General features: G+C 37.4%; 1 protein-coding gene across 4 annotated transcripts in view; it reads left to right on the forward strand.

The window, feature by feature from the left end:
- ATG10 (autophagy related 10) overlaps positions 1–21,767 on the forward strand; it is a 234,746-nt gene that overhangs the window by 118,873 nt on the left and 94,106 nt on the right. For all 4 annotated transcript variants that reach the window (XM_059060731.2, XM_059060732.2, XM_067031251.1 and 1 more), the window contains one exon: positions 19,793–19,931. In XM_059060731.2, the coding sequence (XP_058916714.1) occupies positions 19,793–19,931 (139 nt within the window). The remainder of the gene's footprint in view (positions 1–19,792; positions 19,932–21,767) is intronic.

The following is a 21,767-nucleotide window of genomic DNA, read 5'->3' on the forward strand; positions in this document are numbered from 1 at the left end:
TAGTGTGGTCTGGTGACACTGAATAGCCTTAGTTTTCCTTTATCAGAAAATATCTTTATTTCACCTATTTTCTTAAAGGATATGTTCACAAGATACAGGTTTCTTTAAAGATATTGTCTTATTGCCTACAGTGTTTCTGATGAGAAATACATAATAATTCTAATTGTTGTTTTCCTGTATGTAGTGTGTTGTTTTTCTCTTGCTACTTTTAATATTTTTCTCTTTATTTGTGGTTTTCATCAGTTGATTATAATGTGCCTAGGTGTGGATTTATTTGCATTTACTAGATTGTGATTTTCTAAACTTCTTGAATCAGTAAATTTATTTCTTTCACCAAATTTGGGATATTTTCTGCAACTGTTTCTTCAAATCTCATTTTTCTGCTCAATTCTCTCTCTCAAATATTCTTTTGATAACCCAGTTTTATATATCTGATGGACAAGCCTCAGATTCTCTGTTCATGTTCTTTCAATTTTTTTCCTTTTTAAGATTGGCTGATTTCAATTTGTCTACTGTGTAGTTTAATAACTTTTTCCTCTGTTGTCTCTAGTTTTCTATTAATCTCATCCATTGAATTTTTAATCACAAATATTTTTATTTTTTTATTTCTGATATTTCCATTTGGTGTTTTTTGTTTGGTTGGTTGGGTTTTTTGTTTGTTTGTTTGTTTGGGTTTTTTGTTTGTTTTTTTGCATTTCCTCTTTCTCTCATGAAATATCCTGTCTTTTTAACTAGTATGAGCATAGTTTTCTTTACCTTACTGAGTATCTTATAATAGTGTCTTTAAAGTCCTTATTTAATATTGCTGACATCTGGTTCAACTTTTCTCAGCAGACTGAGTCACATATTCCCTGCTCATCCTATGTTGAATAATTCTTGAGTGTATCTTGGATATTTTAACTGTTATGTTTTGGAGGCTCTGGATTTAGTTACATTCTTCCAAAGAGTGTTGATATTTCCTTTTAGCATTCTATTAATTTGGATTCAAACTGCAAACTGTCATGCCTATAGTAGGCAGTGGCTGAGATCTCAGTTCAGTTTTTTACAACTTAGCTCCCAGCTGCTTTCAGTTTGTTCCACACATTCATGGCTCAGGAGTCAGCCAGAGACTTAGACTGAGTTTGAACTCTCTGAGTTTGAGTTTAAGGTTCTTTTTCTTTATCTCCCTCATTTCTGGGGCTTCCTCTATATTCTCCAGTAGCTGTGGTTGCTCCAGGCTTTTTCTCCCTGTTTCTCTACTCAGAGAGGTGATGGGACTTTTAGCTGACTTCCTTCCCCCAGTTCCATTGCCACCACCACTTCCACTGCAGCTGCTTCTAGAGAAGAACAGCAAAAAACAAGTCACTTGCTCCAGATGTTGACTCCCCTCCAAAATCTGTCTTCCTTAGTTGAGTCTCCAAGGCCTTCAAATAGGTTTTCTCCCCTGGAATGTATATCTGTTATTTAGAGGAGGATTGGTCTGTTAGGCACTCTTCCATACTTTACCACTTGGGCATCCTCTGCTCTATCACTAAGTCTGAGTCTCTTAGCATCTTCAGTTCCTCCTTCTCAACTGACTCATTCCATTTAACTTCCAGATAAACCCAATTTCAGATTTGCGTATATATATTTTTAAAGCTCTCACTTTCACATTGGTATCACCTCAAGCTACCTATATGTTATCTTTCTGTTTTTCTATGTCATTTCTTAATAGGGTTATCTATTTTTAATACTTATAGTTCCTCACCACAGGTTTATACCACTCTTTATAGTTTTGCATTTTCTCTTAGTATGCTTTTGATATTTCTCTCTTAAAAGACATCAGTGATAACTGAACCACCAATTCAAAATTTCTTCTCAGATTATCCTTCATTTTTCTGTAACATTCAAGGCTGTTGACCATGGTCTGCTGGAAGCTTTTCCTTCTGTGACTTACATGTCATTTTCCTTTTTTTTTTTTTTTTTTTTTTTAGAAATAGCATTATAGGCATGTTATTTATATATTTATTTTAAATTTTATTTATTTATTAGATTTATTTTTTGGCTGCGTGGGGTCTTCAATCCTGTGCGCGGGCTTTCTCTTGTTGCATTGAGCAGGGGCTACTCTTCATTGTGGTGTGTGGGCTTCTCATTGTGGTGGCTTCTCGTGTTGCAGAGCATGGCCTCTAGGCATGTGGGCTCAGTAGTTGTGGCTCGCGGGCTCTAGAGTGCAGGCTCAGTAGTTGTGGCACATGGGCTTAGTTGCTCTGTGGCATGTGGGATCTTCCTGGACCAGGGCTTGAACCTGTGTTCCCTACATTGGCAGGCAGATTCTTAACCACTGTGCCACCAGAGAAGCCCCCATATCATTTTCAAATCTTTATTTTTCTTCTTTATCTGTGAAGTTCTCATTGCCAGCTCCCTTTGTCCTCTATCTCTGAAATATGGTATTCCTCAAGAGTTTTTCTTGGCCTTGTCTTATTTTTCAATTAGAAATATCATCTACTACTACTGGAGTTGTTCCAGTTACTCCTTTTATGCTGATGACTCAAATCAAAAGTATATTCAAGCTTTAAAGTTATATACATAGGTAGAATTCTGGCTCTACATCTTACTAATTGTGACCTTAGGCAAGAGGTGTAGCCAAGATCTTTAGGACCCACTTTGGGTAAAATACTAATACCTTATAAGGTTGCTTATCACATTGGCATGCACAGTTTATAGTATACATATAATTTATAGTTAATGCTCAAATGTTGGTAACAATTATTAAAGCCATTTCTATAGTACCCATCTCTCTTCAGACTTTTGCCCTACAAATTCAGTGGACTGTAGAATCCAGATGTCTTAAATCAGCATCTCCAAATAGTACCTACTACTGATGTCCCTTTTACAGTTAATAACACTATCATCTTCTCAGTTATTCAGGCTCAAAACATTGGTATTGTCTAATGGATGGGCTTCGTTTTAGCCCCTTCCATTCAACAGTAATTTGCTTAGACAAATAAATACTCTCTTGGACCATCTCTCTTATTTGTTCCCTCTTTCCCAATACTATTTCTAACTATTTTTTAAAACTAACTATTCTAACTATTTTTAAAAACCTCTTATGATCTCTCTTGAGAATCATTCTATTTAGATAGGCTTGTAACTTATCTCACCAGGTCTTTTCTCTCTAATTTCCCATTCATCCTTCAGTTTGCTTCCAGATTATCCTTTTGAAAACAAAGCTCTAATCATATTACTCTACCACATGGATAATCACCATCATCATCATCTAACATTATTTTCTTATGTGCTAAGCAGTATCCTAAATGTTTTACATGAACTGTTTCATAGAGCCCTCCCAGCAGCTTCATAAACCAGATATTATCATTATCATCTCTGTTGAACAAATGAGGAAGCTGAACCTTAGAGAGCTTGATTAACTTGTGATGTCACCCAGCTAATAAATGGTGCAATCAAGTTCTAAGCCCAGGCAGAGCAACTCCAAAGTCTGCCCTCTTAATTTGTTAGACTGCACTGCTTCACAACTACTTCCTTATGATCACCAGTGCCTATCAAATATAGTTTAAGTTTGACACTACCTAACACCATACACAAAACTAAACTCCAAATGGATTAAAGACTTAAAGGTAAGACCAGACACTATAAAACTCTTAGAGGAAAACATAGGAAAAACACTCTTTGACATAAACCATAGCAAGATCTTTTTTAACCCACCTCCTAGAGTAACAGAAATAAAAACAAAAATAAACAAATGGGACTTAATTAAACTTAAAAGCTTTTGCATGGCAAAGGAAACCATATATAAGACAGAAAGACAACCCTCAGCATGGGAGAAAATATTTGCAAATGAAACAACAGACAAAGGATTAATCTGCAAAATATATAAACAGCTCATGGAGCTCAATATCAAAAAAACAAACAATCCAGTTAAAAAATGGGCGGAAGGCCTAAATAGACATTTCACCAAGGAAGACATACAGATGGCCAAGAGGCACATGAAAAGATGCTCAGCATCACTAATTATTAGAGAAGTGCAAATCAAAACTATAATGAGGTATCACCTCACACCAGTCAGAATGGCCATTATCAGAAAATCTAGAAATAACAAATACTGTAGAGGGTGTGGTGAAAAGGGAACCCTCCTGCACTGTTGGTGGGAATGTAAATTGATACAACCACTATAAAGAACAGTATGGAGGTTCCTTAAAAAACTAAAAATAGAACTACCATATGACCCAGCAAACCCTGAGAAAACCATAATTCAAAAAGAGACATGTACCACAATGTTCATTGCAGCACTATTTACAAATGCCAGGACATGGAAGCAACCTAAATGTCCATTGACAGATGAATAGATAAAGAAGTTGTGGCACATATATACAACGCAATATTACTCGGCCATAAAAGAAACAAAATTGAGTTATTTGTAGTGAGGTGGATGGACCTAGAGTCTGTCATACAGAATGAAGTAAGTCAGAAAGAGAAAAACAAATACTGTATGCTAACGCGTATATATGTATGGAATCTAAAAAAAAAATAGACTGATGAACCTAGTTGAAGGGCAGGAATAAAGAGGTAGACATAGAAAATGGACTTGAGGACATGGGGTGGGAGGGCAAAGCTGGGGTGAAGTGAGAGTAGCATCAACATATATACACTGCCGAAAGTGAAATAGCTAGTGGGAAGCAGCAGCATAGCACAGGGAGATAGGCTCGGTGCTTTGCCATGACCTGGAGGGGTGGGATAGGGAGGATGGGAGGGAGGCTCAAGAGGGAGAACAGGTGGGGACATGTGTATGCATATGGCTGATTCGCTTTGTTGTACAGCAGAAACTAACACAGTGTTGTGAGGCAATTATATTCCAATAAAGATCTATTAAAATATTTAAAAACATATATATAGTTTAAGTTCTCTACTTCAGTCCTCTGCAGTCTGACTTCAGACTAACAGTTCTGTCCCGTATTAAATCTCTCATACAACTATGTTCCAAACAAACAGGGTGACTTGCTAAACTGGCCATGAGTTTCATTTTCTTGTACCTTAGATCTTGCCATCTTTTCTGCCTGGAATAACCTATGCCTCATTTCTACGAGTTGGAATCACTCATTATTCAAGCTAAATGACACCTTTTAAGCTGAGACTTCCTGCATCCTTGTAGGATCCAGTTAGGATTGAGGTCTTCATTTGTAATTCCATAAACACTGTTTACTTCTCATACAGGCATTAAAACAGTTTGATGTGTGTTATAGCCACTTGTAGAAATGACTCGTGGGTTTATCTGTCATGTTTTCATTTTTGAATCTACTTAGTATACTGTTTTAGGTATACTAGACGGTCAGTTAATGTTTATTGAATGAATAAAAGTTTGTGATTGTGGACCTCAATAATTAGGATTATTGCTTTGGATTTCTGAAGTATATGAGCTTGAGAGGCAGATATGGAAATTATAAATGTGTTAATTTAATGAGATCACCTTTTTAAAAGGACTGAGACCTTTCTCAATATTCATACTTTAAAATATTTGCCTCTGTGTTGGGTTTTCATTTCCCCCGGGGGAGTTTTTGAAGGTGTAAAGTTCTAATATTTTAAATGGGAATTTTAAAACTATTCACCATGGATGGACCATGGTAAAGAGAGAACTCCAAGAATCCCAGTGAATAAAAATACTCACATAACTAAAAAGTTTTCTAGGAACTATAGCTGCCATTCCAAAATAAGCCCAGTTCACAGAGACTTGAACATACAAATATAATAATTGCAAAATTTTATTGTTAAAGAGATTTGGTCAAACATTAGGCTGATATGGTTAATCATTGAAGATATTCTAGGACAGAGGAATTTTAAGCCAAAATTTAATAAGTTAAATTTAATAACACCCTATGTTCTAATGGTGAAAGGAGACTATTCTTGCACAGGGATGAATTAGACAAAGATTCAGATGTAAAATAGAGCTGATGAGTGCAATGGTGGTTATAGAACAGAGGGGTGATGTATGCCTTCTGTGTGTATGGGTTGTGATCTCCTTTTGAATATTGATAAGTGTCTCATCAGATCCCTCAGGCAGTTCTTAAATATTTCAGCCATGTGCATAGTCTCTGTTTTCTTTCTGTCTCTCCTTTATCTTTCTATATAAAAGTTTGGGGCACTAGATTTTGGCAACAATATAATTGGAGAATAGAAGCATAAAGCTTGTTTGTGTTGTTATTTTGTTTAGTCTTACTCTAGCTTTCACTTTTTATTGATGCTATTGGCTTTTTATCATAATTTGTCTCTCTTCTCTCTTCCTCTGTCCCCCTTCCTCTTCCTATTTCTTTTCTCTCTTCCCCCTTTTACCCCTATTCTGTTTTTCTCCAATTTTTTAGTCTAGTTTTTGCTCAGGAATTTATTTAGTGCCTTTTGTTCAAGGAGGTCAACACACTTCTATCTATATTATTTTGTTTATGCTCAAGACAAATCTAAAATCAAACAAAGTCAGAAGGTACCAAAAACCTACATTCCTACAGTTCTTGAGCTACAGTGTGTTTTGGAATTCAGATTTGGGGGATTTTAGAATAGTAGTGTAATTTTGTAAAAGTAGATTCTGTATTATGTTACATTCCCAGTGTTGTGTGAATGAAGTCGATCTCCAATGGTGAATTCTCTGGCTGATCCATGGGGAGGTGGTAGAGTGGTCTGGTCTGGAGAAGCCTTTTCTGGACCCTCAGATTTCATCATGTTGGGTGTAAGACTGGGTTTGACCCTTTGTTATTTATTGCTGTAAATGATTTTCTGTTCACTTTCTTGCAAGAATTGCTTGAGTTAAAAGTTGAAATTCATGACATAACTTAAAATCCATTTTTTTAAAAAAAGTGAAGTTCATTTATGAGGAACTGAAATCATTAATTACGTTGTAGCTGCTTATCTTTTTTATGATACACATATTGCTGTGGGTATAGTGCTCTAAAACATCTGCTCAATAGTCCGTTATCGCGGTGCAAGAATGCTTTTGCATGAAGGCAATAAAGTAGCAGATGCTTCTTAATGACAATTTCCCAGTTCATTTAGGAAACCAGTTCTGGATTTGGTTTTTCCTCCACCTGTGGCACCTGTGCAGGCAAACGATACTAAAGAGGTTAGAACTGACAAATCAAGTCCCTCTATATAATTTTTTAGGGTGCTCCAAGTTAGTCTAAAAGCCTTATCTAACAGCACTTTAATGAAATTAGCATTTTCCTTACTATGCAAATAATTTTCTACCATTGTAAGTAACCAGGAAAATACATTAATTCAGTATTACCAGCTTACACTTCTTTTATTTTATTGTTTGGAAACTTCTGTTGCATCTTGATTTATCATTAGCATTACAAATAGAAAAAGTGGTTGAATGCCTATGCTTGGTAACAGGGAAAATGAGGGCCCAGCATTTGGAAGTCACATTCCTTCCAGGAGCAATTTCTTTTACCTCAGAGACAGATCGTGAGGCTCTGGTCATTTCCACATGCCACTTTGCACCATCCTTGTCCTTGGCAGGTCTGGCCTTCTCCTCAGTACAGTAGGCAGTCAGTCCCCTGGGTGTGTTCTGAAGGATGCCAGGGAAGCCCCCGCTGCTGCCCCTCTCCCCCCATGTCTTGTTCTCCTTTACAGTAACTGCATGGTCAGTGATTCATTAAGATTTTCCCATTCAGGGAAACTTCTTTTCAAAGGAAAAGACTCTTGGTAAGATACACATTTCTAGCCTGTAACATTTACTGTAAGTGAGTTTTTCAAGCCCCTTTCCTCTGAAAATCAGAAGGGCTGAATTTGGAAGTCTTGTGCTGAAAGAGGAAGACAAGGCCATGAAAAGCTGCATATAGGAGATGCTAAGGATCAATTTTGTCTTCTTCATAATTTTTTAACAATGGTCTGGGTCAATAACATAGTCTTTAAAGTGGATACATGCACCCAGGGGGCTTGCAGAACAATCCATTGAGATGTGGGAAATAATATTAGAACTACTTTTATACTTTATTTTTTTAAATGAAGCTTTACTAATATTTAAACATGGACTCACACTGGGTCTTCATGCGGTTCATTTGTCAGAAGACCAGGAGTCCTGTATGTTACTCAAGGCATCCGAAAGGGAACGGGGAGCCAGGTGCTAGGAAGGGGCCAACTGTGGTGGTTTACTCCTACAGGCTTTTGTTATGTATCACAGCTCATTGTGCCCTGGATTTAGTGGGATGATCTCATCCAGTTTTAGTTAACACAACTCCTACTTGTCGGACTAGGGACTTTAAAGATCCCTGCCAAGAAACTTTAATGAACAACAACAAAATGGCAGTATGTAAAAACGACAATATAATCTGATCTTTCAAAAAAATTCTCTCTCCAAATTCGAAGTTAACATTTCTTGAGATAGGATTTATATTTACTGTTATTAATGATGACCCTCAACCTCTGTATATGTTGTGCCTAATGATCACATGAAGCTCTCTGTGTTGATTGGCAACTCACTGAAAAGCATCCAGAACATGAAGACAAACCTCTTAGGACTTGGAGAAATGACTGAAATGTGTGTCATGATTTACTAGGTGCAGCCAGTGATATATGTCTTCCACGTGGATCTGTGTATTTTTTCAGCTGTTGCAACCATTAAAATCACCTACCAAAAAAATGGAGAGAAAACTGAAGCCAGACTTTTGAAATGTCATGTCATAATTAAGATTTAAAGCAGAACAAACAAAAAAGTCTGTAGCATATTCAGTCAAATTGCTGTCATCAAAATATTACTGGCAAAAAACCGTGTCTGTACCATTACTAAATGAAATAACTGTTTTTCAATAACACTTTACTTACTGTGTTGATTTACACATTTGGAACCCAGGGCTCTTTGTCTATGTGCAAATTACAACAAGATTCTTTATGAAGAGGAAAGAAGTCATGTCTGGTCTTCGGAGTCCGTTTTGAATTAAGGCTGTGCCCCTGTGCTGGAGAGAGAGGCAGGACTGCTGGGCAGGCAGGATCTGGGCATTTGGTGTCTGGGTGTCTGGTCATCCAGGACTGTGACCAGGGCTGGGTACTCGGTAGCACGGGCTCTGAAGCCAGGAGCCCAGTGAAACGCTGGCAACTCTGTGCTCATTTGCATGTGATTTACATGTGTGACCATTTAGGTGCTAACTTTTGCAATGGGTACTTTAAAATCAACATTTCTGCAACTTTATTCAGCCACAGCCACTGCCCCAGAAAGCTGAGGGCAAAATGGCCAAGATGCCCAAAGAGGAGATGAGGGCAAGGGGCCAGTGAAGGTCCTGTGGTGCTCAGAGCAAAGAGCAGAGCGGGACGCCTACTTCTATCAGTGCCCAGATCATCACCTGACTAAAATAATCACTGGGAAAATATTTTTCCCTCATCTTTGTCTTATCCATGAAGGTCTTCAACTTTAATCTTTTAAAGTGTACATAGTATATTACACAGAAATACATGTTCGTAACTGATCAGAAGGTAAATATACACACGTTAAAGATGAATGCTTAAATTTTTTGACTCCAGGAATCACAATCAAAAAAGTTGAGAGACCCCTGATTTATAGGATGGAAATGATAACAGAGAGTTTATGCTCATTCCATTCACTTATTTCATTTAACAAATATTGATTGAATGCCTACTATTTGCCAGGTACTGTTCAAGATGGTTGGGGTACCTTAGTGAATAAGATAGGCAAAAACCGTGCCCTCGGGGCACTCACATCCTAAGGGATGTGTGTGTGCCATAGCATAGCCTTTCCCTGACCCCAGACCAGATGAGGCTCCAAGATGCATTCTTATATTTTTATAGCAGTTGCAACACTATCATCAAATACTTGTTTATGGAACGATTTGGTTTTTCCTGCACTCTCCCTCTAGTTATAAGCTCTCTGAGAGCAAAGACTGTGTCTGTTCTGTTTCACCACTAACTCTCCAGTGGTGGCACCATGCCTAGCGTATAGTAGACGCTCATTAATGGTTAGTGAAAGAATATTTGCTCTGTCTGCACATACTGTGAACATGTGTGCACATGTATGTGAGTTTGCTCAAAGCTGAGAAAGAAAGGCATGTCTCAAGCAGAAACTGTTGCTGAGGGCAGGACGTGTAGTGACAGAATGAAGTGTGCAAGGAGAATTTTTAGTGTCTGCAAGAAGAGTTTGTTAGGAAGAAGCTTGGGTGATTAGAGCTGTTCCTAAAAATCTATCTGGGTGGATGATATGGTCATTGGACTAAAAAATAAACCTTGGGGAATGGGGATTAGGATATTAAAAGGGTCAATCCTACATAAAACTGGTTTATATTTGAAAGAGCTGAAGCAAAAAAGGTAAAAACCACACACACAAAATTTATAGATGTGGTAGAATTATGTATACTCTGGGACTGTGCATTTTCTCTAGTAGCATTTATTGTGATGATAACTTTAATGATTTGTGTGATTATTTGTTTATCATATCTCTTCCCTTTAGGGTACAATGTCTGCTGTTGTTCTCCCCTCTGTTCCCAGATCCTAGGACAGAGTCTAGAACAAGGGTTGGCAAACTGTGGCCAGCTTCCTATTTTTGTACAGCTCACAAGCTGAGAACGGTTTTTGCATTTTTATATGGTTGAGAAAGAATAGTGTTTCATGACACACTAAAATTATATGAAATTTAAATTTTAGTGTCCATAAATAACATTTTATTGGAACAAAGCCACAGTCATTAATTTACATATTGTCTAGGCTGCTTTTGTGCTACAGTGGCAAAGTTGAGTGGTTTTGACAGAGACACATGGTTCACAAAGCTTAAAAAATTTACTACCTGGACCTTTAAGAAAATGTTAGCAGACCCTTGATATAGAACATAGAAAATACCCTATAACATTTGATGACTTAATAAATAAACTAATCAGTATACCTACTATGTGTCAGATAGTTTTATAGTTTATCTTGTTTAATACACTTTAAACAGGGAGAAAGTGCCTTCATTTAACAAATAAGGAAACTCAGGCTCAGAGGGATTAAGTGGTCTGCTCATCCAGAGAGTGCAGTTAGAGTGAACTCTAACTCATCCATTAGAGTTCAGTCTAATCAGTTAGACTGAACCCAGGTCTAACTACAAATTCCATGTCCTTTTCCACATTTGACTATACTATGCTTCTCTAATATCTAGATGTTTTTATCTGAGATTTGAATGTACACTTCCACTCCAGTAGAAAGATGAGAATGTTCACTGTGCTCTCATGGCTGCTGCAGTAGTATTGTTTAACCACCCCTCCGCCCCATCTTTGTCCTGGCACAAGCATGTGGTATGCACTTGTGGAATTTTTTAAGGGGTTCTCCTAGTAAAAGAGCCAACAAGCAAACAAATAAAGCCTATTCACATCCACATAATCCAGAGACAGTTTTGAGGAAGCGGAAGGAACTCAGGCTCACTTGTAGGTCCTGTAAAGCAGTTCACAGCTGATTCCTAGACATGATGTTTCTTGTGCACATACCGAGACAGCTTCTCCTGAAATTACTAGTGCTTGCCTTTTGGTCTGTTTATCAAGACCTTATCAGTTTCACTCTTTGGCAATGAAATTTACTCATTTCTGGATTTGAGTGTAGACGTTTATTCATATACTGAAGGAATTTGCAGTTTATTCATCAAGACAATTAAAAATCTCACTTGTTTAAAGTAGGGTAGTGCCATCTCTTACTTTAGAAAATTACTTCAGCCAAACTCCAGCCTGTTGGATTCAATTAGCATCATTCTTTGAAGGCTTAGAATTTATCATCCCTTCAGGAAATCTAATGTAACATTCTAAGATAGAAAAAAATAGAAAAGGGTGAAAGTTCACCAAATGGAGACACAGGTCCTTTAATAAGGTTCTGCTTCCTACTTATAAAAATACAATAAAATGAAATTAAGGAAGGCCTTAAGACAGACTCATAGGAGTGGGCACACTAAGGTCTATGGACCATAGTTTGTTTTTGTAAATAAAATTTCACTGGAGTATGGCCACCTCTATTTGTGTTTGTCCCAGAACTACTGAGTTCAAAAGCAGAAGTTTGGGAGTGGAGCCCTAGAGTCAAATGTTTAACATCCCCTACTCCCCCAAATCCCATCATCTGTGCAGAGTGAAGGAATCCTGAGCCTGGAGCCTGGGGGCTTAAATTTCTGCTCTGGCTCAGTTTCTTACTTACTGGCTGACATTGGGCCTTCCTCTAGAGCAGAGGAGCAAATGGCATAATGTACACAAATGTTCTTAGAAAAACTGTGAACTATTGTAACTGAGTCTGGTCTTTCTTATGTAGCATGCAAAGGGTAACTCTGAATAGAAACACATTTGACTGATTCTGAAGCTCAGAATACTAGGTAAGTCTTTCCCTTTTCCTTTACTCATTTATGATTTCCATAAGGAATTTCTGGTTTTCATATTCCTTATCCTGCTAATTCTTTTGCATTTAACTTCTCAGAAATCTTAAAAAGTAGGTGAGAAGAACCTGAGTTTTCTTTTAAAAAGTCCTTCTGAGTCCTTATTTTTTTCTAAGAAAATGATACTTTTTATATATTGTTCTGATGTAAGGACTAATCATCATTGACATATGTTAGGTACCTCTAACCATTATTACTATTCCCTTCTGCTGGGGAACCTGTGTTCTCTGGCATGGAATCTCAGAGGCAGCCTCTTTTGCAGTCTGCCTTGCACTCAGCCTAGTTGCTAGCTGCCCAACTCTGGGTTCAAGCTGTCTTGCTGTCTCCTGCCCAGTCCTAAAAGAAACATGGCCTTCAAAGCACAATGGAGCCGGCAGTAAACATCCAGAAAACTGCCAGATGTGTTTTGGCAGGTTTCTGTGTCCCCTCCGTACTGCCTTGCCCTTGAGCATGCCAGGCTGCATCGAATTTAATGCCACACAGGAGACAGATTCTTTCTCTCAGTGAGAACCCACATTGGCCATGCGGATGCTCATTTGCTCCCCTCTGATGGAGCTTGGAGAGCAAAGAATGGCACCCCTTTCTTTCCAAAAAAAATCAGGAGTAGTGGTAGTGTTACTGGGAAAGGGGGAGCCAAACTAAGATGCTATCCTTGGGATCATCTTGGTACCAGTGTCACCCCAGATGCTGTCAGACACACGCCTGCCTGGTGTTGAACTCTCTCTTATGTACTGGATGCAACATTTACAGTTGCTAAAGGAATGCCACCACTTGCAAAGTTCTTGTGACAATCACGCACTCAAAAGCCACAGAGATCATGAAAAAAAGAATCATTCTAGGAGTAAAAATAGTGAAAAAACCACCCCATTGTAAAATAATGAGCACATGAAACAAACCAAACCAAACCAAAACAAAACAAAAAGGGGCTGCTTACTTAGAGTCCCACATAGGTTATTTTAATAATTCATTTAAAATGTTTTAATAATTAAAATTCTTTCTTTCTTAAGGAATTGATTTTTCAATGATTTGTCCAAAGGCTTTGTCAGTCTTTATCACTTCTGAAAATATAAAAAGGATGTTGGCTCAGGAAAATCAAGCAAAGTTTATTACACAGTCCATCTTTCCATTGTGATTAGATGGTTATGTGTGTACTCGTGGATGCAGCTAAAGACTGTCCTGAACCAGTACTGTCCCTCTGTCACTCTTTGGCTTCTTGACTACGATTCTGGCCTGTAACTGTTAGGTGTGAATTAAGAACCTGATTGGTGGAAGATAAACAAATAGAATCTCTTTTCCTTAAGGGACATTATGAATAAATCTCATTGCTTATGTTTGCTCAGTAATAGTAATAGAGAGTTCTAGTGATAGAAAAAAAGTTTTTCATTCTCCAATTACTTTTCCCTGTAGGCTAAATAGAGATATGGATCTCATTTCCTAAGCACAGTACACTATTTGGGTTTGCTTTCAATAAAATATCTATGAAGTGTCTTTAGCATGATCATTATTTAATGAGATTTAGTTGTAAAGCTTAATTCATATCAGATTTTCTAAATGAGAGATCACTGTCAACTTATTGTTAATTGAATTCAATAAAATCAAGGTTTCTATAATTAATGTGAACTACTTAATCCTTTAGCTCTTTGAATGAATGTAATTTTCTAAACACAGGTATCTTCTCATTTAATGAAATAGCAACATTGTGAGGAAAATAAATGTACATGTGATTCCTTTTTCTATTAAGTCTTAATATCAAATTAAATATACCCAAATCCTCTTTAAAACATAATAAAAGAAAAGTAATAAAATATTAACAAACGTACTCAAAATGTTAATAGTAATCTGATGGTGTCTAGAACATCAGTCCAAATTAAGTATATAGCAGTTAAGAAATGGCATTCTCCAGTACAAAGAACAGTGGTTTCAGGATCAGTAGATGTGGGTCATAAGCCTCCCTCTGCCTCTAATTATCTGGGTGACATTAGGTAAACCACTAACCTTTCTGGGCCTTCTTGTTTGGATCAGCAAGGTGAGTGTTGGGCGAGATGGAATGATTGAAATTCCCTTCACTATTAGAGTTCTATGATTCTGTATTGTGTAACATAGTAGCAGAAACTTTTATTACCTTAAAAAAATTTTATGAGAATTAAAAATATTCAACAAAGTAGACTGAAAGGTATAAAGAACCTGCAGACCCATCAATCAACCCCAACAATCATCACTCCGTGGCCAACCGTGCCCCTTCCACATCTCCATCCACTGACACCTCTCCTGTGTTATTGTAAGGCTAATTCCAGACATCAGCCTCTCTTTATCAGCGTAATCGCTCTGCCATCTGTACTGTTAGCCCTGAGGTCTTAGATATTGTATTTTGTTTTTAACGAATCTCAAATTGTCTAGCTATTTTTTCCTTTCCATTTTTTAATTGAAATTTTAAGATAAATACAGATTCACAGGCAGTAATAAGAAATGATCAGAAAGATCCCACGTACCCTTAACCCAGTTTACCCCAGTGGTAACATCTTGCAAAATTATAGTATAATATCACAACCAGGGTATCAGCATCGATACAATCCACTGATCTTATTCAGATTTCCCCATTTTATTTATACTGATCTCTATGTGCATGTGTGTGTGTGTCTGTGTGTGTGTGTTTGGCTGTATACAACTTTAGCACATGTGTAGGTACATGTATCTACCACTGCAGTCAAGATATAGAACAATTCCATCATCACAAGGACTCCTCATGTTATTTTGTAACCCTACCCACCTCCTGTCCATCCCCTCAACACTAACCTGTTCTCTGTTCTTCATTTCTAAAATTTTGTCATTTTAAAATGTTATATAAATGGAATAATACAGTCTGTAACCTTTTCAGATTGGCTTTTATCACTCCATAATTATCGGGAGATTCACTCAGGTGATTGTGTGTATCAACAATTTGCTCTTTTCATTGCCGAGCAGTGTGGGATGATGTACCACAATTTGTTGAACCATGACCTGCTGAGGGACATCTGAACTGTCTCAAGTTTTTGGCTATTCTGAATAAAACTACTATGAACATTTGTGTACAGGTTTTTCATTTCTCTGGGATAAATGCCCAAGAGTGTAATTGGTGGACTGTATGGTAATTACATGTTTAGTTTTATAAGAAACTGCCATATGGTTTTCCAGAGCGGCTGTACCCTTTTATACTCCCAAGCAGCAATGTATGAATGATCTAGTTTCTTTGCATCTTCACCAACATTTGAAGATGTCACTGTTTGTTATTTTAGCTATTCAGATAGATGTGTAGTGATATCTCATTGTAGTTTTAATTTGCATTTTCCTGATGGCTAATGATATCGAATATTTTTTATATGCCTGTTTGCCATTTGTATATCATCTTTGGTCATCTTTTGCATTTTTACCCCTCCATTTACTTCTTTTCAGAATTTAGGGTCGGGGTAGGCTTGCTGGTAAATCACCTATGATGTTTGTTATAGTATACTTAAATGGGAGGAACCAGATCTGCAACTGCTGCAGAAAATATTGCTTACCAGTGTTCTCAGCTCTGTGTTAGAGTCTCTGGGAATACAAAGATGAATAAGATGAGAACCTTGGTCTTAAAGTTCTGAAACCATCTGGCACTTCGGGAAAGGGAAGCAGAAAATATGTAGAAGTCCGAGATTTCCAAATTGCATGACTTCACAGGATGATATTTGCATGGGCATCATAAAGGTGACCATGAATGACAGAAAGATCCTAGCAGAAACAGGCCAAGAATTTAGTTCATTTATTCTGAGTTAAGGATGCAAAAATGTCTTTGCCTGTAGATGGCTGCTCAGAGCAAGGGGCTGGGTTGACATAACAGCACTCTCAATTAGAGGACAGGTTCTCCAGCCTTCAAATCCTAGAAAGGTACTCAGCTGCCAGTGAGAATAGTGACTGGAGTGAAACTTCTAATAGCTCTTCAAGAAGCTTTTTCTGTCCCCTCTCTCATATTCCATGGGCCTCCAAACTGTTCCAGAGAATCTGAATCTGTCTAATTTTTTTTTTTTTTTTTTTTTTTGCGGTATGCGGGCCTCTCACTGCTGTGGCCTCTCCCGTTGCGGAGCACAGGCTCCGGACGCGCAGGCCCAGCGGCCATGGCTCACGGGCTCAGTTGCTCCGCGGCACGTGGGATCCTCCCGGACCAGGGCACGAACCCGTGACCCCTGCATCGGCAGGCGGATTCCCAACCACTGCGCCACCAGGGAAGCCCTGAATCTGTCTAATTGATCACCAGTTGCAAGAACCTGGTGTCAACCCCAACACATACCTGAGTGCTTAATTTGAGTTTGGGTGAAGGACAGTCTTTCCAGGAATTTTATCCTCCCTAGCAGGACTGAGTCTCAGGCAGACTATTTCTGCAGTTTTGTGCAGAAATTAATGACCAAATTCAATATTTACTTACAAACTGGACAGTGATGGTCTAAGAAGAGAAATAGCTTAATAGAGAAGAATAGGGAATAAATACACACATACACACAAATCTAATTTATGGTAAAAGTGGCATTAAAAATCAATGGGAAAATGATGGACTATTAGAAATCATCTAGGAAAAATTCTTACCTCACACCATACACAAAAACAAAATTCAGATGGATTAATGATCTAAATGTCAATTTAAAAACATGTATGTATGTGAGAGAGACAGAGTATGTGTATGTAGAATAGAAGAGTTTAACATTTTTATAATTTTTAAGGATGAGGTGGGACATAGCAGGAGTCCTTCTAATGAAGACAGATAACTTGGAAGCTGCAAACAGAAAATATACAGCTTTGACTACATGAAAGTAAAAAAAAAAAATTTATGATAATATGTACAAGAAACAAAGTTAAAAGAAAACGGAGTGAAAGTGTTTTATATACACATACATACCACACATACACTTGCACACCTTTGTTTTTCTATGGTGCAGAGATGTATATATTTCCAATAATAAGTTATTATTTCTAATATACAAAGAGTTTGTATAATTCAATAAGAAAAAAATGGAAATTAAATGTCAGAAAAAATAGGAAAGGAATAAGAACAGGCACATCACAGAAGAATATAAATTACCAATAAGTATATGAGTAGATGTTCACTTTCACTAGTAATCAAGAAACTAGAAACTAAAACAAAACACTGACATTTAAAAATTCATCAGGGCTTCCCTGGTGGCGCAGTGGTTGGGGGCCCGCCTGCCGATGCAGGGGACACGGGTTCGTGCCCCGGTCTGGGAGGATCCCACATGCCGCGGAGCTGCTGGGCCCGTGAGCCATGGCCGCTGGGCCTGCGCGTCCAGAGCCTGTGCTCCGCAAGGGGAGAGGCCACAGGAGTGAGAGGCCCGCGTACTGCAAAAAATAAAAATAAAAATAAAAAAGTAAATAAAAAATAAAAATTCATCAAATAGGCAAAAATTAAAAACAAATAAAATTCAGTATTTTTGGGAATTGAGAAAGGGCATTCTTTTACATTTTTGCTGGGAATATAAATTGATAACAGCCTTTTTCTGAGGACAAATTGGCAGAATCTATTGAAATTTGAAATGTACGTACCCCCTCATACATTAATGTCACCTTTAGGAATCTGCACCATAGAAAAACAGAGGTGTATAAAAATATATGTGCTAAGATATTCACGGCAGCATTAGTTGTAGTAGCAGAAAATTATAATTAACCTAAAATATCTAGCAATATGGAAATGTTTAAAAAAACACAAAACTATGGCATAGTCATATATTGGAATGTAGTGAAGTCATTAAAAGAAGGAGCAAAATCTGCAGCACTGACATGGCAGCACGTGGTAGTATGTTCATGAGTGAATAAATCAAATCAAGGAACATATGTATATATAGCATGTTTTAATTGGGGATGCAGAGGTGGGAGGGTAGGTGGATGTATGTATATAAACGTGTTTGCAGACCAAAAAATAAAAACTTCTTGAAAAATACACAATGACCTTTTGAAAATGGTTACAAATTTGAGGTACTGAAGTGCTGGGATGAGGGGAATTTCACTTTAAAAAAAAAAAAATGTACTTGTGCAGTGTTTGCAGTTATTTTTAATCACAATGATTTTATAATGTTATGAAAGAAAACAAATTATAAATGCTAAAGAACCCAATCTTTGACCAAAAAGCAAGAATTTTGGTTAGAAGAATTGCTTTAAAAGAAGATGTATTTATCTTTGCCTAATGAAAATTTAAATTAAAAAAATAGACAAAACTCTTCCTTGCTATTGTATTAATTTTCTGTATGTGGAATATTTTAGTGGTTTCTCTTTGGTTATTTAATTCATTGTGTTTAATTGATAGTGTCTACTGGAGTTTAGTGAAAAGCTATTTTGTAAATATCTTCAGTTGTGATTTACCTAGTATAATATCTCCCCCAGTGAATTGACTGTGAGTGGGGAATTAGTAAAGCAGATAACAGATCTGGAGAGTAGTATGTGGCTTTACTTATCTCCACAGGAAACCTTATTTCATATTGGTAAAGTTTGAAATCTTTCCTGTAGCTCTTCCCGATTGTTTATTGTTGTTTCCGTTTTAATGAGAGGTAGAAACGAGCCAAACCAACCTGCTTCTTTCCTTCTACTAAATTAATGTCAAAGGAAATTCTTCAGCCCAAATAAATAAGTGAATGTGTATGGAATCAGATTCTGACTCAACATGTCCAATTAATTGCTTCCAAACGTTAAGATACATTCTTAAGAAACCCCACACATAATAAAAAATCAACCAGTGGAGAATGATTAGGTGAGAAATGAACTAGCTTAGAACCATCTTTGTTTACAAAACCCCATTTAAGTTGACATTAATATTTACCATCTACTCTATTATAAATCAAGATTTATTGTAGAAATGTACCAAGGATAACACAATAATAAAGAAAACAGATTCATCTCAGGTTTTCAAATGTACCTAACAAATTCAGCCTCTTGCAAAATAACTTTCTTATTCAAAATGGAACTGGGGATTGTTCAGCACACAGTGAATCACCTTTTGGCAAGTACAATAGAATCTTTAGGGACATTTCGCAGTATCTTGTTCAATTGTTAGGATGTTTTTAGCTTTCACAGGTAGGGAAGAAGGTAGCTTGTATAGCCATCATCTTGTTGCTAAAATTGTACAGTAAAGATTTTTCAGAGTTGCTGTTGGAATAGATCTTTTTACTTTTTTTTTTTCTTCCTGTTTCTTTACCCAGAACTGCTTTGTCTCTCAAAAACAATCTGGAATTACTTAATGCTGTTTTCTGGTTTTACTATTTACCCAGGACTCAAATGTTAAACACTAATGTGGGAAACTCCCTTTTCCTTACCTCATAGTCCTATATTTATTTAACTGTTATTTTGCAAGAAGAAAACCTCTGCTTTCTCTCTCTGTGTTAATGTACTTCTTTGTATTGACAGACACATTTTGTTTTTGTATTTGCTTTTTTTCAGGAGGCTTTAGAGCCACCCCTGGATGATTTTGAGGTGACGGAGACCACCACGGCAACCGAAGTGATTAAATATGAGTATCATGTCTTATATTCCTGCAGCTACCAAGTGCCTGTGCTTTACTTTAGGGCAAGCTTTTTAGGTAAGACCATGTTGGAAGCTAAATGTAAATTCATAGCATTTACATATAAGGCAGAAAGCAGATTTGGAAAATTATTCTTGAGAGAAAAAAATAGAGTTAAAAATAAGAAAACTGTGGGTGAGGTAAGGTTTTACCAGTAAATTTTCTCATGCTTTAGAAAGAGTATCAAGACTTCAGAGTGAATGATATCATCCCAGCCTTAAGTCTGATCTTCAGATTCTTGGCCTCCTGCCCAGCGTTGACTAAGCCCCCTGGCCCTTTTTCTTTTCTTTACTTTAAACAAGGAGGAACAACTTAAAGCTACAATGTTTATTTACTTCTAACTTTACAGTAAAAATTTCTTTCAATCTCAAGTGATCCCATTAACTCAAAAGTCCCCATGTCTCCTTCCCCAAGCACTAATTATTATTTCAGGAACTGTTTATCAATCCATTTAAGCTGTATTTAAAAATAGCACTAACATTTCCTTCGGCCATCTATACATCTCCAATACCTCAGCTTCCTGCGATGCTGTTACTCAACTCATCCCCCTTGCCAAGAAGGTGGAACACCCTGTCTCCTCTGAGGCCTTGGCTAATAAAGTTTATTTAATGAGCAGCCGCATGGAGCCCTCACCCTGCAGCGCAGCCGGGACTCCCCCACTTCACGTCCTGTGATTTAACGGGGTCAACATCTTGAGGCCCCTCCACCCTGGGCTCAGAGAGAACCCCAGCCCACCCCTACCCTATCTCTCCTTTTCTGTCTGGACTTATCAGCAGCATTTTGCATTTTGAACAGGCTTCTAACCTTTTCTGGATAGCTAAGACATCTGAATTTAGCCAGTGATATTTTATTTTTAATTAAAAAGTAGCTTAAGCTGCTTTGAATGTGTATTTTTGGTAGATTTAATCACTTGCTGCCTTATATTGTTTAATGGTCTCTAATTTTGCTGTGTTGGCGGTTTAACAAGCGCTTAGGATTTAGAACACAAGAACAAATTCTCATAGACTCCCTGGTGAGAAGATTTTACTCTGAGGTGCAGCTCCTAAGAACTGACAATTTGGGGTAAATTTTCAACATGGAACATGGGGAGTTGAGGACACTGATAGTTCACCAATTCACAAACTCTTGCTGCAGATTTATCCGTATGATTATTACCGGCCTTTAAAACACTCACTTTATTGTAATTCTATTGGGTTTGGAGCCCAGAGGTTAAAGGAAGTTTCTTGTCAGTAAGCTGTGTTATACTAAAAAGTAGAAGGGGATACATTTATTTACCAGAGGGAAGAAAAATATCCTTCTAGGTTTTGGTTTGCAAGGGCTCTACCCAGTACCTTCTGGATTCAAGCCATGTCAAGGCTGCAGGTAGAGGAAATAGGACACTACTTCTTCAGTACTGTACTTTCATATAATTAGTATTCAACATAAGCAGTTAATCACCAGAGAAGAGCTCCCAGAGACAAAACAAGTTGTTTAGCTTGTCAGCATTAGGGAATCGGAGGTGCTGAAACATGACTGCTTCTAGCTGGAAGTGGGTCTTGCCGAGGCCGGTGGATGAGCTCATACGTGTACTTTGCTCTTATGTGCCAACAGCTCCCCTTACAGTACAACACAGTAATTGTTCCTGCAGATCCAATTATATTTTAATGAAATTTGTATACTTCCTAAGATCTTTTCTTCATGACGGTTTTCTATTTCTTAAAAAAAAAAACAAACAAAAAAACCCCTAGCCTTTTTGGATCCTATTTATATATTTTTAAGATGCTCTTCATTTATGTTTTTATAAAGGAAATCAAAATGAGTCATTTATTTTGTGTGGAAGCATTTTTTGTTTTCCACCCTCCCTACTCTGTGTTC

The sequence above is a fragment of the Kogia breviceps genome, chromosome 4 (assembly GCF_026419965.1).
Source record: "Kogia breviceps isolate mKogBre1 chromosome 4, mKogBre1 haplotype 1, whole genome shotgun sequence".
Classification (NCBI taxonomy): domain Eukaryota; kingdom Metazoa; phylum Chordata; class Mammalia; order Artiodactyla; family Physeteridae; genus Kogia; species Kogia breviceps.